Source organism: Silurus meridionalis, chromosome 3 (genome assembly GCF_014805685.1).
Source record: "Silurus meridionalis isolate SWU-2019-XX chromosome 3, ASM1480568v1, whole genome shotgun sequence".
Classification (NCBI taxonomy): domain Eukaryota; kingdom Metazoa; phylum Chordata; class Actinopteri; order Siluriformes; family Siluridae; genus Silurus; species Silurus meridionalis.
In genome coordinates, this window is record NC_060886.1 from 3,152,571 (window position 1) to 3,168,647 (window position 16,077).

Sequence of the window (16,077 nt, forward strand, 5' to 3'; positions counted from 1 at the left end):
CCTTTTTTCAGGTAAAGGACACCTTGTTGTTGTTGTACATGCATCACTGTCTGTATATTTTCATTTATATTCAAATCGTTTTAAAAGATTTATGCATCATAACAAACATATTTTGCAATTAAAATCACAATTTATTACGTTGTGCATGGTTGTTCTTTTATTTGAATAGATTTGCAGTTTCATAAATTTTCCTTTTACTATCAGGTCGACTATTATACATTTCCATGAACATCAACTTTAATGTTTATAGAACTTTAATGTACTAAAAAGATTTTATTAAATATTTTATCTTTGTGATGTTTTTACCCATGTTAAATGATTTTATATCTATCTATCTATCTATCTATCTATCTATCTATCTATCTATCTATCTATCTATCTATCTATCTATCTATCTATCTATCTATCTATCTGTCTGTCTGTCTGTCTGTCTGTCTGTCTGTCTGTCTGTCTGTCTGTCTGTCTGTCTATCTATCTATCTATCTATCTATCTATCTATATATAAATTTTAAAACTTGGAATTTCAGGATCCCCATGTTCATTTTTAACCCTATAAACTCTCACACAAAACACTTACAATGAAAACGTCTCTCTTTCTTTCTCTTCCTCAGGTCCTGCCTCCTAACTCAGAGGAGAAGTTTGACATTGATGCGGTGAAATCGTTCGTCCATGCTCACCTGCCCGAGGCTCAGCTGAAGGTGGGAGAGGTGGGAGATATCGTCTACTCTTTGCCTGTCTACAACTCTCACAATGCATCTTCCTACCGCTCACTGCTCAGTGGCCTGGATCACAACCTAGAGGCCCTTCAACTGGGCTGCTACGGCATCTCTGACACCACGTTGGAGGAGGTGAGGGACACACACTCACACTCTCACACACACACACACACACACACACACACACACACACACACACACACATATATATATATATATATATATATATATATATATATATATATATATATATATATATATATATATATATATATATGCAGTATACCCTTAAACATTCCAACATTATTTCACTGGGACATTATGGAACTACATGGATTCTGTGGCTTTTTCAGGTTTTCCTGCAGTTGACGAAAGACACTGTAGAGCCTGAGGTGGATCGCCCGTACACAGTGTCCAACTCCCAGCTTGACGCAGGAGCTTCCCAAGACTCCCTGAACGATGACCTGAACTCCAGCATGTTTTACGGAGAGCGCACCAGTCAGTGTTTCCTCCAGATTGTATTACATTTATACCACAACACCATCAAAAATCAATCAGAACATGGGTTAAGTCTCTAAATTATAAAAGGATTTAGTGTTTGTTGGATAATCCAGTGTGAGGTGTGACCGGATATTAGTGCACGATGTGGAGGTGAAGAACAGCCCGAGGTGAAGCATTAAAATGGTGGATTTTCACCTTATACCATGATCACTTCCCAGCATTGAAGAGTTTTTGAAGAGTTCAAGCTCTCATTGATGATTGAAGAGCGAAACTGACTAAATGGATCACAATAACGCTTTATTTTTCCAATATTTATTGTATATACAGCTCGTTAGATCTAGAATTCTGCTGCTCCGAATCACGCCCAGGGATAAAGTAGTGCCAAAAGATTACATTTATTCTATTAATTTTAGTAAATAGGTATTAGAAAGAAAAAAAAATTGACAGAAAGTTATTTCGTTATATTTCTCTTTTAAAAATTGTTCTTTTCCAGTTTTGTCTCCAAATTCATCAACGCATTTCTCAAAATCACCGTATTTACATTTACAACATTGGGCACCCCCTCGTCCTGAGAGACTTACATTTATCCTGAGGGATATCCTATGCCAGGCCTTCATAGGCCTGAACCAGACTTGTGCAGAACAGAAACAGTGCAGTTGTGACATTCATCATGCTAAAAATGCACCCAAATCATTATAACAATTAAAAACATGAAACGGATTTATCCATTTATTCATTTACACAATGCAGTTTGAGTGTATCAGCTGAAGGTGTGTACGGTGCTCCACAGGTCTCACAGGAAACGCTACGGTGAAAGGTCTAGCACTGATGGTTCAGCAGGGGATGGCCATGCTTGTCAAACGTGTTCATCACACCAGGAGGAACTGGAAGGGCCTGATCTCTAAGATCGTGCTCCCGGTTCTGTTCGTGCTCGCCGCCATGGGCCTCGGCTCCATCAAGAGCGACCTGGAGTTCTTCCCCGAGATGAAGCTGACGCCTGCTATGTACAATTCGGGGAATCAGTACGCCTTCTTCAGGTACACGACCAACACTTTGAATGATATTGTCAAATAAAGAACTCAAAACGTTTCCAGATGTGCGATTCCTGTTCTCACTTACGTTATAGCAGCTGCAATCCGTCTTTCTCTTTCCCTCATAAACTCAACAAGACTAAACAAATCCCTTTGTCATGCTGCCAGTGGGTTATCCTGTACATTTATAGCTGCTATAATGCCCTAATGTGAGGAATAGCTTGTTCACACTATGTTCCATGGCAGTCAAAAGAATTTGGACACCACATGTGGTTTTTCTGCCAAATTTGTATAGGATGAGGTAGTACTACAAAACCTGTTCCAGCACAAAGCCATCTCGGGGAGGATACGCTTTTATGGGTTGTGGCAGAAGAGCTCCAATTCTTTTAAACACCTTCGGGATTGTTAGGTCTGTCTCTGAGCTGCAACTACGAGAGTCTCATCCCACTCGTTCTTGTTCGGTTTCTCCAATATGGGCCCCGGAACATCAGTCACACAAACACCAGGATGCACAATGTACTGATATGCAGGTCTATATATATATATATATATATATATATATATATATATATATATATATATATATATATATATATACACACAGGGAATAAAACACTACATTTTTATAACAGTGACTGTGATTGTGTGCTCTGTATTCAATTTTCATGCTTTGGATTAAATTTTATAACATTCAGATTTTTTTTCCCCTCTGTTTTCCAGTAACCAGAACTCCAGCTCCAGTTACCTTGTGGACGCCATGATGTCATATCCTGGTATAGATCACTACTGCACGAGTAATCCTGACAGCACGTGAGTCCCTCCCTCTGTCCCACATTATGTTCTAAGAGCTCTCTCTCTCTCTCTCTCTCTCTCTCTCTCTCTCTCTCTCTATATATATATATATATATATATATATATATATATATATCACATTTTCTTTATACTGTAAAATACGAATCACATCCCTGACTTCTCGCTCATTTGCATATAGTGATGCCCACAGAACTCCATAATACAAAATGGAAATGAAAGCCACGCTGCCTAGCCAAAAGTATTGGGGCACCTGACTTTTTCTTCCTCAAACTGTTCTAACAAAGTTGAAGTAATCAATCGTATAAAATGTCTTTGGATGCGTTTGGTAGCGTGGCATTTTCCTTTCACTCGAACTACGAGACTCAAACCTGCTCCAGCATGACACAGCGTTCACAAAGCCAGCTCTATGAACATATAGTATTTCGCATGGGAACATTGGAGTGGAAGATCTCCTGCTATAGAGCACCAGCCCAAATGATCATGAATGAATGTGAACGCTGGACTGCACCTCAGGCCTCCACACCTCACCTACATTATTACCTGACTTTACTAACACACTTGTGCCCTGAATGAGCATAAATCTCCACAAAATCTAGTGGAACATCTACCCAGAAGAGTGGAGCTTATTATAACAGCAAATGGGAACTTAATGTGGAATGGGATGATTAAAAAGAAGCACAAATCTTAAGGTTTGGTGTCCACAAACTTTTCTATATTGTGTATTTTGCCAATAATAATAATAATTATTATAATAATAATACAAGCTTTTTTTTTTTTTTTTTAATCTATCATCCATTTATTTACGGCTCTGCAAAGACAGAACGCAATATAAATTCAATATTTATAAAACCCATCTGCCTTATATATCACTAATCATATCACTCAGATCCGCCGCTTCTGCAGCCAAGTCTCACAATCGTTTCCATATTTCAATGTTTTCTTTTTTTTCTTTCCTTTTTTACATTTAATAGTCCATGAGGTCATGGCAAGGTGCTCGGCTTCCAATCTGAATGATAATCACATTGTCTGACAGTGAAGTGTGATGAGTGTAGTGGCGTTCGATCGCACACTCGACCTCTAGTGTCCTTCTTGAATATGTTAATGCAAATGTGTGTGTGTGTTTGTGTGTGTGTGTTTGTGTGTGTGTGTGTTCAAGACGTGTTTTCATGAGCATTCTGTATACTAATGCAAATTAATTCATTTCAGTGTTTGCATATTACATCAGCGAAAGCTTAGTTGATAAACACACACACACACACACACACACACACACACACACACACACACACACACGCACACATATTGCATTAGCACTTCCTTTTCTTTACAAGATCTCCTAATAGTGTGTGTATACAAAATATTTATATATATAAAATTACATTATATGGCCAAAAGTTTGTGGACACCTGATTACTATGTGCTTTGGGAACATATTTAGTCTGCTCTCATAATAACGTCCACTCAAGTGAATTTAAGAAATTGTCATGTTCCAGCATGAAACTTAAAGATTTAGAGATGACAATTGTGTGCCTCCAAATTTGTGGGGAAGAGTTTGGGGAAGAACCACATATATCTGAAAAATGTGTGTGTCCCAATACTTTTGGATGCATCGTGTATTCGGATCTTATAATTTGAGTCAAAATGACATGGTGTATTGATAATAGCTCAAAATATTGATCTAAAAGTGAAACAAGAGCATCAGAATCATCTTTATTGGCAATTACAAGGAATTGGTCATGTTGTGCTGCTGCTATAAAAATATGATGGTTGTAGAAAAAATATGGGAAAATAAGAAGACATGGAATAATAATAGGTTGAAATAATGCAATGTGGCAAAATTATAATTTTGTAAGCAAATGCAATACCTTGATTATTCAATAAAATAAAAAAAATCACTTACAATGATTTAGGTCAAAAATAATACCTTTAATAAACATTAAGTCAATGAAAATGGCATCTAGAACAAATGAGATATCATCTCAAAAGAAGGAGATCGAAAAGGTAAAATAACGAGAACTTGCCGAAAGAACGCGGCATTACGTTGAATTTATAACGTAATATATTCAGAATTTATTTTATTTTTTGCCAAAATGACATTATCGCATCGTGTAATAAGGTGATAATATGAACATAAAGGCACAGTAGGATATGCAGTCAAGCTAATAATCTAATATCCTAAAATAATGAATTAAGTCGAAATGATTCTTCATAATTCTTTTCCACAGGATAAGTTTCAGGGTTTTTTGTGGATTTCCGGAATGAGATGGTAGGATAGGTTTTTTATGGGAACGTTTTGCTTTTTCTTGCAGGTTGTGTCAGAAGAAGAACATGTCTGTGTCAGATCAGTGGACCTCTACAGGAACCCCCGTGTCTGTGTTTGAGAAATGTAAATGCGGGAAATATTCACAGGTGAGTCCCAGACACTAATATTTATTGTACGTTATGCTAGTTCAGCGTGACACAAATCGACGTGTGATTTGTTCCTTCTCAGACATGTCCGAAGTCTGGCTACGAGCCGCCTCACAAGACCAACCCCTCCTCTCAAATCGTCTACAACCTGAGCAACATCGACGTAGAGAGTTACCTCGTGGCCACTGCTAACGACTTCATCCAAGACAGGCAAGTTCGTCATGATCATCATTTATCCCTATCGTTATAAGACAATAGGGATAAATGCTGCAAAATGCTGCAAATGTAAAATGTGATGTAAATGGTTTATAGCAAAGAGAGTTTGCATTTTAATACGTTATAACATATGACACATCGCACTTTATGATCTAGGAGGGCGGCATTTAACTTAAGGCTGGGTTTATGGGGCTATGACATGTTATAACACCTTTTCAGGATGTCATCACTCTTATAACAAATACAATTATATTATGTCACTTTCACTGACTGCCATAGCATGCTCATAACACCTCATAACACTAAACCATGTGTGTGTGGGTGGGTACATGTATGACACCCATATGAGACCTTTATGAAACCTGACATAGACATTGGGTTTATAAAATCGTCTGCATAATCAGTTGTAATGTCAGGTTGACATTACACCTGAGTCATATGACATAAAACTGGCACACGGTTATGCTATGACACTTTCCAGGCATTGCATAAAATGTACTTGCTTACATTGAAGATAAGGCTTCATGATATGGGCGGGTAACACTTAGGTGTGTTCATTGTTATGACACCTATATGAGCCCTTTGTGAAGACTGGCATAAACCTGAATTAACATTTTAAATAGTGGTCATAAAGACTGGCATAACATCTTAATCAAGTGACACTGATTTTATATTTATGACAAATGATTTAGTAACTCGTGTCACTCATGACAAATCATGACCGCTTTATGGCATGTTCATGACTTGCCATGACTGTCCAATAATATCAGTCAGGATATATCATGAAAATCCTGGAAATATATATATTATGCACAATAGCGTAATATAAAACTGTGTGGTTGACATAATGTCATATGACTCAGGCGTAATGTTAACCTGACATTAAAACTGATGACATAATGGCAGTGTACACCTGGTAAAGACTTTATATACAATATGTTTATGTAAGTATTCATAAAGTTGTTGTATGGTTGGTATGACATGCAGCCACATGAGCATGTTATGCCAATCAGGAAGTATATATTAAAACGACGTTACACAATGATCATGAATGTGAAAAACAGTTTGCCATGGCTATGACATTATTGGCGATCCATAGCACCTCATGAGCACTTACGATATGTGTATGACATATGATAGCTGAGTTGCTAGCATTGCGCAGTGATATCACAGTCAACAAATGACTATCAAAAAGGTTAAAGAGTTGATAATAATGGTAAAATGACACAGAGCACTAGACGGTCATAGTGACTCTTAAGTGTTTATTACATGTTTATAACATATGAAGGCTATTATGAGTTGCCATGACTGCCCAGTGATAGCAGAGGGTTAAAAACTGATGGTAATAGCACCATGACTCCTATTACTTACCAGTCTTGACTTATGACTGTTATTGTTACTGATCCTGTCTTTATGATAGGTTATAAACCGATCATAAGCTCTCATGACAATAAGCATTTTGTTATCAGTACAATACATATAAATGAATAGAGATTTTCATGTATTTTACACCTTTCATGTTATACTTATGACAAAATAGTGTTGACACCCTTTAGGCTGACGTACATTATAGAGCATTATAACAACTGGCATTGTGACACGATGGCCTTCTGATATATCTGAGTAAAAATTATTTGAAAAAATGTATAATGATGCAACATAAGTCATATCATTAAACAGCCATGGCAACTTATGACTGCTTTTGACATTCTTATGACAGTTTTATGATACCAGGTTATAAAAAATTGCTAGTTGTACATTGTATTTATTAGGATTAGATTATGCTAACGAGAGGAGACCCTTTGTGGATTTCTCGTCATGCTGAAATCGACGTTTTGACCTTTCGGCCTTTTGCTTTGATGAAATTGCCAGGCATATCGGAGTTCTTTATTATGCACAAAAGCGGTTATAAGTCATGCATTATTCATGTGGTGTAAAAAGGTGCAGAGAGAATAACAAAGACAAATCACGAGCGCATCGTGGACTCGGAGGAGAAAACACCAACGAGCAAGACGGCTAATTAATGTGAAATCAATATGCAAAACTGCATGTTGTAGTGACCTGACCTATTTCATCTTAAAGAAGTAAACTACTGTGTGTGTGTGTGTGTGTGTGTAGGTACGGAGGCTGGTCCTTTGGGAACCCCCTTCCCACCAATCTCCAAATGGACATTTTGGATGTGCCAAAGAACAGAACGCTCACAAAGGTAATAAATCACCGACGCGGTCACTATTTAAAGAGCAGGCAAGGGTTTAACGTGGGCGTCGATTCACACCGCAATATTTACAGTGTGGGATTCTTCAGTTCACTGCGTTACAGGAAGTTCATTTAATTGGGTTCCTTTTGTACATTTTCAGAATTGTTTTTTCTGCAGTGGATTTTATTTTATGTATATTTTAACATAACTGCGAGGGGGACAAGTATTGTTAATAAAATAATAAACGTGGGACAGATGACGAGCACAATTTTTTTAATTTAATGTTTATAAATGATTATACCTAAAGTTTTGTCTCAGCCTTTTCCTTTTTTGTCCTAAATGAATTGCCTCACTGTCTTTCTAACCTCTTAATCTCATCTCAAATACATTCCCTTTATTAGAACTCATTTTATACAGACTCTTTCTCTCGTGAGAGTGAGTACTTAATACTCCTGAAGCACTGACATTTTTTACAGTAATACAATATTGAAAGAAAGCAATGAAGTGCCCTGTTTTCAGCTGTAAGTGCACAATAGCATTAGCCAATCATGGGTGTTCATAAGCTCATGTATGTAGAAGTGCATTCCTCACACTGTGACACATCATGACCATTCATATCATTGTTGTTCGTACCTTCACATTTACACTTGCTTATAGCAATAAAACAACAAGACACTGTATATTTTCAATAAGAGTTCAATGATTGGATATGGGCGTGTTCTGCAGGATGACAAAGTTGAGAGACCTTATGTAAAAACTGGTGCGGAGACTCTAACTGGGAAGTGGAATTCTGCTTTGTTCCATCCACTGATTAAATTAACTATGGGAAATTAACAGGGTTCCTGTAAGTGTATTGGTTGTAATAAGATTTGTTATTAACCCTGCAGGTGTGGTACAACCCTGAAGGCCATCACTCCATGCCAGCTTACCTCAACAGCCTCAACAACTTCATCCTGCGTTCCAGTATCCCAGCAAACAAACAGCCACAGCAGTATGGTGAGTGTTATAACACATACATTATAAAGCATGCACTGTAACCCATTTATTATAGTACACACACTATAACATGCATTATAAAACATTCATTATAGTACACACACTTTAACGCATTATAAAACATTTATTATAGTACACACACTATAACATGCATTATAACACATTCATTATAGTACACACACTATAACGCATTATAAAACATTCATTATAATACACACACTATATCATGCATTATAAAACATTTATTATAGTACACACACTATAACATGCATTATAAATCATTCATTATAGTACACACACTACAACATGCATTATAAATCATTCATTATAGTACACACTACAACATGCATTATAAATCATTCATTATAGTACACACACTACAACATGCATTATAAATCATTCATTATAGTACACACACTACAACATGCATTATAAATCATTCATTATAGAACACACACTACAACATGCATTATAGCATGTTCACTATAGTACACACACTATATTATGCATTATAACACATTCATTATAGACTCACACTATAACATGCATTATAAATCATTCATTATAGTACACACACTATCATGCATTATAACACATTCATTATAGTACACACACTACAACATGCATTATAAAACATTCATTATAGTACACACACTATAACATGCATTATAAAACATTCATTATAGTACACACACTATAACATGCATTATAACATGTTCACTATAGTACACACACTATATTATGCATTATAACACTTTCATTATAAACTCACACTATAACATGCATTATAAATCATTCATTATAGTACACACACTATTATGCATTATAACACATTTATTATAGTACACACACTATAGCATGCATTATAATGCATGTATTATAGTATGCACTATAATATGCATCATAACACATGTTTCTATCTCACATCACATTCCCTGTACTACACACATAACATGCTTATAACCCATGCATTATAACTCATGCATTACCACATATGCATTATACCACAAGCATTATAGCTCATGCATTACAACAAGCATATAACGTCTACATTATAACATATGCATTAACATGCGTGTTGCAACCGATCCATTACAACATACATATTATACCTCATGCATTACAACGTATGCATTATAAAAATATGCAATGTAACTTATGCATTTCAGCATATGCATTATAACACACACTTTGGGACATCATAAGAGTTTTGTAGCACACAAAGCATAAAGCACACAAATTGTAATTTTCAACTTGAAGTTAATTAGCAAACCTCAAATATTGGCTCCCCTCTGGCTGTATTGATACTCGTTATTTTCAGTGAAGGTTAAAAGTATTGGCCCCCTCAACATTATTTTGTGCCACATAATCATTCAACATAATTTTGCGACTTTGTATTTTCAGTGAAAATATCGTCCCCTTTAATCAACCAGGGAAATGTATTACGTTTTGACCCTCGAGTGTATTTGTTTGCCACATCCACTATTAAATAAGATTGTTTCATTCTGATTAGCAAAATATCAGCACCCCTCTCTGTATTTATTTACCACCCAGTCATTAAATGAAAAGTTTATAAGTATTGGCACCCTCCACCGCATTGGGGCGCCACTTCAGCTTTAAAGGCATGTTTGTTACAATTTATTTTCAATGACGATAAAAGTTTTGGCACCCTCCCCTGTATTGGAGTGCCAAGCAAAAGTTGCTGATTTCCATTAAAGTGTGGAAATAATAAAAAGTATCGGCACCCTGACTGTGCTGCGTGCCACATGTTCATTAATTAAAACGGTCCTCCTCTGTTTTTTTCTACCAAAGTGTAAATGATAAGGTTTTTCCCACTGTATATTCAATTATTGGCACCTCTGACTGCGTTCATGTGCCATATAGCCATTATTGTGTTTTGGGTGGCTTTCAGCCATTGTTTAGCAGAAATGCGCTTCTCTGTATTTTCAGAGATGATTTAAGTATTGCCATCCTTTTATTTGAGCGCCATTTAGCTATTATATTAAAGTTTGCTTCGTCTGTGTTTTTTTTAAGTTAAGATTAAAGCATCGGCACCATTGACTGTATTTCAATTATATGACAATTGAAAAATGGGTTGGGTTACTTCCTGTTAATACAATGTTGTTGTTTTTTGTTTTTTTTACCTAAAATTTCATAGTATAACTAATGATTTGGCAACCTCCATATAAACTCCTCCCACTCTAACAGCTACTATTGTAGAAACAGCCGTGACTTGGCTTGTTGTTGAGTGTTGCTGCGTTATTTTATAGGTAGAAAAGCGCTATTAGTTGGAGATAAGTGTAATATTTAAGTGTTATGGGGGTCATGGCTGGTTTCTGAATGTAAAACCGCCCATGCCTTGATGCCTCAGGTCTTCATTCGTTCTCTTATTCTTTGCTGATTTGTTGTGCACTTCTCTAGTGCTAAGCCAGGGGGCAATGTTTATCTTCCGTCCCTGCCAGGATGCAGTGCAGTGTCAGGAATTGTAATTAGCGGTGCTGAGAGCCAGGTTGAAGTGAATAAAGCAGGACAGAGGCTCCAGCCTTTTATTTTAGCAGCACTGGGCCAGTGGCTGAGATTCACCGTCTGCCTGTAGGCAAGATTAATGCAGACCCAGCAGTCAATAAGGGGAAAAGGGAGATGCAATCATTCAAATGTAGCTGGTGGACTCACTCGGGCCTGAAAACAGGGCATAAATCCAGCGAGGGTTCATCAGGCCAGCTGCCTGGCTCGCTCGTGACGTGACTCGAGCCACCGTTGTGTGAATGTGAACCTGGCATGCATTTAATCCTGTCTTTCTTTTTTTTTTTCTTCCTTTGCCTGCAGCCATCTCTCTGTCCAGCCATCCCTACCCTGGCCAGGTGGAGCAAGAAGACGCCATGTAAGCATGTAGTTCATTGTACTTTGGTCAAACGGTCTTTTTTTTTTTTTTTTTTTTACATGTACAACTCAATAAAAGGGACGCAATGCCACCCGGAAGGGAAACGCAAACAGCGTAAGGACATTACCATTCCCGTTGAAGCACTTGCAGTAATTAAATTTGAGGGCTGTATTTACTCCTCTTTCATCGCATTAAATGGGTTTGCTTTGAGCTCGCTTTATCGATTACCAAACCCTGAGAAATATCCTCATCCTCTCAAGGTGGTTTAGAGGTTAGTTCATGCAACGCCACTCATCTGGAACTTTATAAAAAAAAGTCGATTTAAGGATGAAATGCAAGGCAGATTACATTCCTGACACGTTTCAGATGAGAGGAAGCAGAGAAGAGTGCAGACCTTCCAACATTTAAACCTGCAGAGTATGCTCGCAAATATCAGTCTTTTTTCCCTTCAAAAATTGAGGAACGATTAACAGAAAAACGTGTGGTTTTAAACTTAACAATCTTTAAACTTAAAGATTTAACCAACATCCCACAAGCCTGCGCCCCTTTCCAAAATGTACCTGAATAATCTTTTGTTTTAATCTTCCAGCTTTCTGTTATTGACATGTTGCAAGCCCCGCCCCCTTTCCTAATTTATAACAGTACACTTTTGTACTCATTCTCCCGCTTTCTGTCAATTACATGCCAAAAACCCTGACACCTTTCACCTCTGTAATCTTTCTTTTCTATTTTTTCTTTGCTTCATCACTTAGATCCTGCAAGCCCCCAGCTTCCACCTCAGTAAACTTTCTTTCACGTTTTTTCTGCTCTAAGTCTCTTATTTTTCGACAAGCCCCACCCCCTTTTATTTCAGAAACTGTTTCTACTAATTTTCACACTTTCTGTCCTTTTATGTCGCATGTTTCCCCCCTTCTTTCACCTCATTAAACGTTAATTTTTCCACTTTCTGTCACATGCTGCAAGCCCCGCCCCTTTATCTATTTTACCGCAAAAATAACCTTTAGTATTAATTTTCCCACTATTTGTCAATTGCTTGTCCCAAGTCCCACCCCCTTTTACCTCAATATCATTTTGTATACATTTTCCTGAGTCTGTCACTTGAGATCCCACAAGCCCCGCCCCCTTTCCCTATTTTATCTCATTATTTACTTGTATTCATTCTTCCACCTTCTATTATTGATACGTTTAATCCCTGCTGTAAAATCCACAACTTTTTCTATTCGACCTCAAAAACCTTCTGTACTAATTCTTACCGCAATTTGTCAATTGCTTGTCCCAAGTCCCGCCCACTTTTACCTCAGTATCCTTTTGTATCAATGTTCTCGATTTCTGTCACTAAAATCACGGAACCCCGCCCCTTTCCTATATTATTTTCATTATTACCTTGTATTTATTTTCCGCTTTCTCTTATTGATGTGTTCAAGCCCTGACTCTTTGTCCCAATATTTTACCACCTATTGTTCTTTCCAGTTTCCTGTCACTTACATGCCACAAGCTCCACCCCCTTTAACCTAATTAACTTCTGGTATTAATTTTTCATTTTCTGTCAATTAAATGCCACAAGTCCCGCCCCTACTCCATTTGACCTAATTTGTTTCTTGTATTGTTTTTCCCATCTACTCTTTTTGACGTTTCCCCACTACATTTTTTAAATAGTACAACAATTTGATTACTATCCATTTTACTATGGACAAAAAAAAATCTGAAAACCTACTTACACAACGAGTGTTACAAGGGAGCGGGAAAAAAACAAGCTAACAAACAAACAAAGCCTCTAAGGACTTGTCAGATGTAACATGTTAACACCAGAACTTGAGCGCTGATGATTACGCCAGGTGATTAACATTCAATCAGCGTGGTCAGGCTTGTTGCCATAGAAACTGGAGTGTCAGGGTACCACTGAGTTAAACACTGTGAGTGAATCAGGATAAAAAATATTTTTTAGTTTTATTTAAAATGTAGAAACCCATTAGTCCCCATTTGCTGTTATAAAACCCACCCCTCCACTCCTCTGGGAAGATGTTTCACTAGATTTTGTAAAGATTTTGTGAAGATTTTTTGGAGATTCATACACCCACAAGGGTGTAAAGTCAAGTAGTGATGTAGGTGAGGTGAGGAGGCCTGGAGTGCAGTCAGCAAATACATTCATCCCAAAGGTGTTCAATAGGGTTGGAGATCGATAACAGGAGATCTTCTACTCCATTCCATGTATAGGATATCTTCATGGAGCCGGCTTTTGTGCACAGGAGCATTGTCATGCTGGAACATGTTTGGGTCTTCTAATTCAGGAAAATTCAATGCTCCTACGTCCTAATACAATTGTGTGCCACCAACTTTTTGGGAACATTTTGGGGAAGAACCACATACCCACATATGGCTGGAGAACTCAGGAGTTGCAACACTTCTGTCTTCACTTCTTCTCTGCACACATTGCATTTTCACAGTTATCTGATAAAGCCTTTTGATGTTAATCCTATTATGAGTAAACAAGCGCACAATTCTTAAGAATTTTAAGAAGAGTTAATGCAGATTACCGTCTGAAACTCTGTCTCAGACTTTTTATTTTAACAGAAGTCCTGGTCACTCTGTGTGTATTTTTTAAAGAGCTACCTACAGGCGCACTTTCTCCCTCGGGCCTTGCTTCTCACTATTACTCTTCCACGAGGGTGAAAGCGGCGGCCAAAGGCCAGGCACGATGAGAGCCCGGAACAAATGAGAAAATCGATCTAAAGAGCACAAGCGGCCTCCACACAGCCGAGGTGAACATTTGGCACTAATGCGAGCCGGGCGGTTTGTATTAGCGAAGAGCAAAGCCTGAAATATGGGGAACGGAGGAAAGAAAAGAGATGGAAGGAAAACATGGGCTTGAAAGGTTGTTTATAAAAATGACTCAGGTTTTCCTGTAACGTGGACGAAATGGAACAAATGATCATGACGTTAGCGAGAGAGGAGAAAAGCACAGTGTTTCAGGTCGGCAAGTTTGTAGATGTTTAATTTCCATAATGCAGCTTGTATTTTTATTGAAAGATTGTTTTCATTTTACGATCACTGACCTATGTAACAATGGGACAGAAGTATACGCAGACTTTTTCACCCATATGTGGTTCTTCAGCAAAAGTTGAAGACACACCGTTGTATTGGACGTCTTTTTTCCCTTCACTTTATGAAGGAAACTCAAACCTGTTCCAGCATGACAATGCCTCTGTGCACAAAACCAGCTAAATGAAGATCTCTTTTCCAATGGTGAGAAAATGTGGAAGGTCTCCTGCTATAGAGCTCCAACCCAATATGGATGAATGTGATCACTGACTGCACCCCAGGCCTCCTCACCTCACCTTTACTAAAACCCTTGTAGCTGAAGGAGCACAATTCTCCCCAAAATCTCATGGAACATCTTTGCAGAACAGTGGAACTCATAATAAGAGTAAAGGGATTGTGGAATTGGATTTTCAAAAAGAACATTGTATTAGGATGTGTGCAGGATCATATATTGTTGATCTCTGGCTTTTTTCAGTGTCCGAAACTTGGTCAACGTCCTGGTGGCGATGTGCGTCCTCACCGGCTTCTCCATCATGACAGCCAGCTTTGTCATCTATGAGGTTCATGAGCATCACATCGGCGCTAAGATGCTGCAGCACATCTCAGGCATCAGCGAACCCTTCTACTGGATCATCAACTTCTTCTACGACATGGTACCAGAGGGTGTTTCATACACAACATCTGGAAAGAGGATTGTTCACATTTAGCTCGAAAAATGAAACCTTAAAATGATTATTCAGATATTTCATTGTTTAAGAAAATATTTTTTATAATGAAATATAATAATAATAATAATAATAATAATAATAATAATAATAATAATAATAATAATATTTATAATTGTAATATTTTTTGCAGCCTGACAGATTAGAAAAACCTTCGACCTTTTCTCAGTTATTAAAAGTAAAAAAATGTGTGAATATAATGTAAAAAAAAGCATTCTTTAAAAATAGTCTATAATAAAATTGTTATTATTATCATAAAATATTATTGATATATTACACATTTCTAAATAATGCATATATATATATATATATATATATATATATATATATATATATATATATATAGTTTTGAAATGTGAATGAATATAAATATATAAATAAATCATTTAGTATAAATCATGACAGAAAAAACTGCAATATAAATATCTGCAATATGTGTATATTTATTTTTATTTAATTTTATTTTTATCCAGACACTTTATTACTACTTTATATATCATTATATCCAATCTCTCAATTTCTTTTCTCTCTCTGTCTCTCTGTATCTCTCTCT

The 16,077-nt window shown here is 37.0% G+C and overlaps 1 protein-coding gene across 1 annotated transcript in view; it reads left to right on the forward strand.

Annotated features, from left to right (window-relative positions):
- The window catches only part of LOC124382691 (glucosylceramide transporter ABCA12-like), a 70,223-nt gene that overhangs the window by 39,005 nt on the left and 15,141 nt on the right, over nucleotides 1-16,077 (forward strand). Inside the window, exons 23-32 of the mRNA XM_046844844.1 lie at nucleotides 612-848; nucleotides 1,070-1,214; nucleotides 2,008-2,254; nucleotides 2,969-3,058; nucleotides 5,371-5,470; nucleotides 5,553-5,680; nucleotides 7,805-7,892; nucleotides 8,771-8,879; nucleotides 11,706-11,760; nucleotides 15,275-15,452. Coding sequence (XP_046700800.1) covers nucleotides 612-848; nucleotides 1,070-1,214; nucleotides 2,008-2,254; nucleotides 2,969-3,058; nucleotides 5,371-5,470; nucleotides 5,553-5,680; nucleotides 7,805-7,892; nucleotides 8,771-8,879; nucleotides 11,706-11,760; nucleotides 15,275-15,452 — 1,377 coding nt within the window. The remainder of the gene's footprint in view (nucleotides 1-611; nucleotides 849-1,069; nucleotides 1,215-2,007; nucleotides 2,255-2,968; nucleotides 3,059-5,370; nucleotides 5,471-5,552; nucleotides 5,681-7,804; nucleotides 7,893-8,770; nucleotides 8,880-11,705; nucleotides 11,761-15,274; nucleotides 15,453-16,077) is intronic.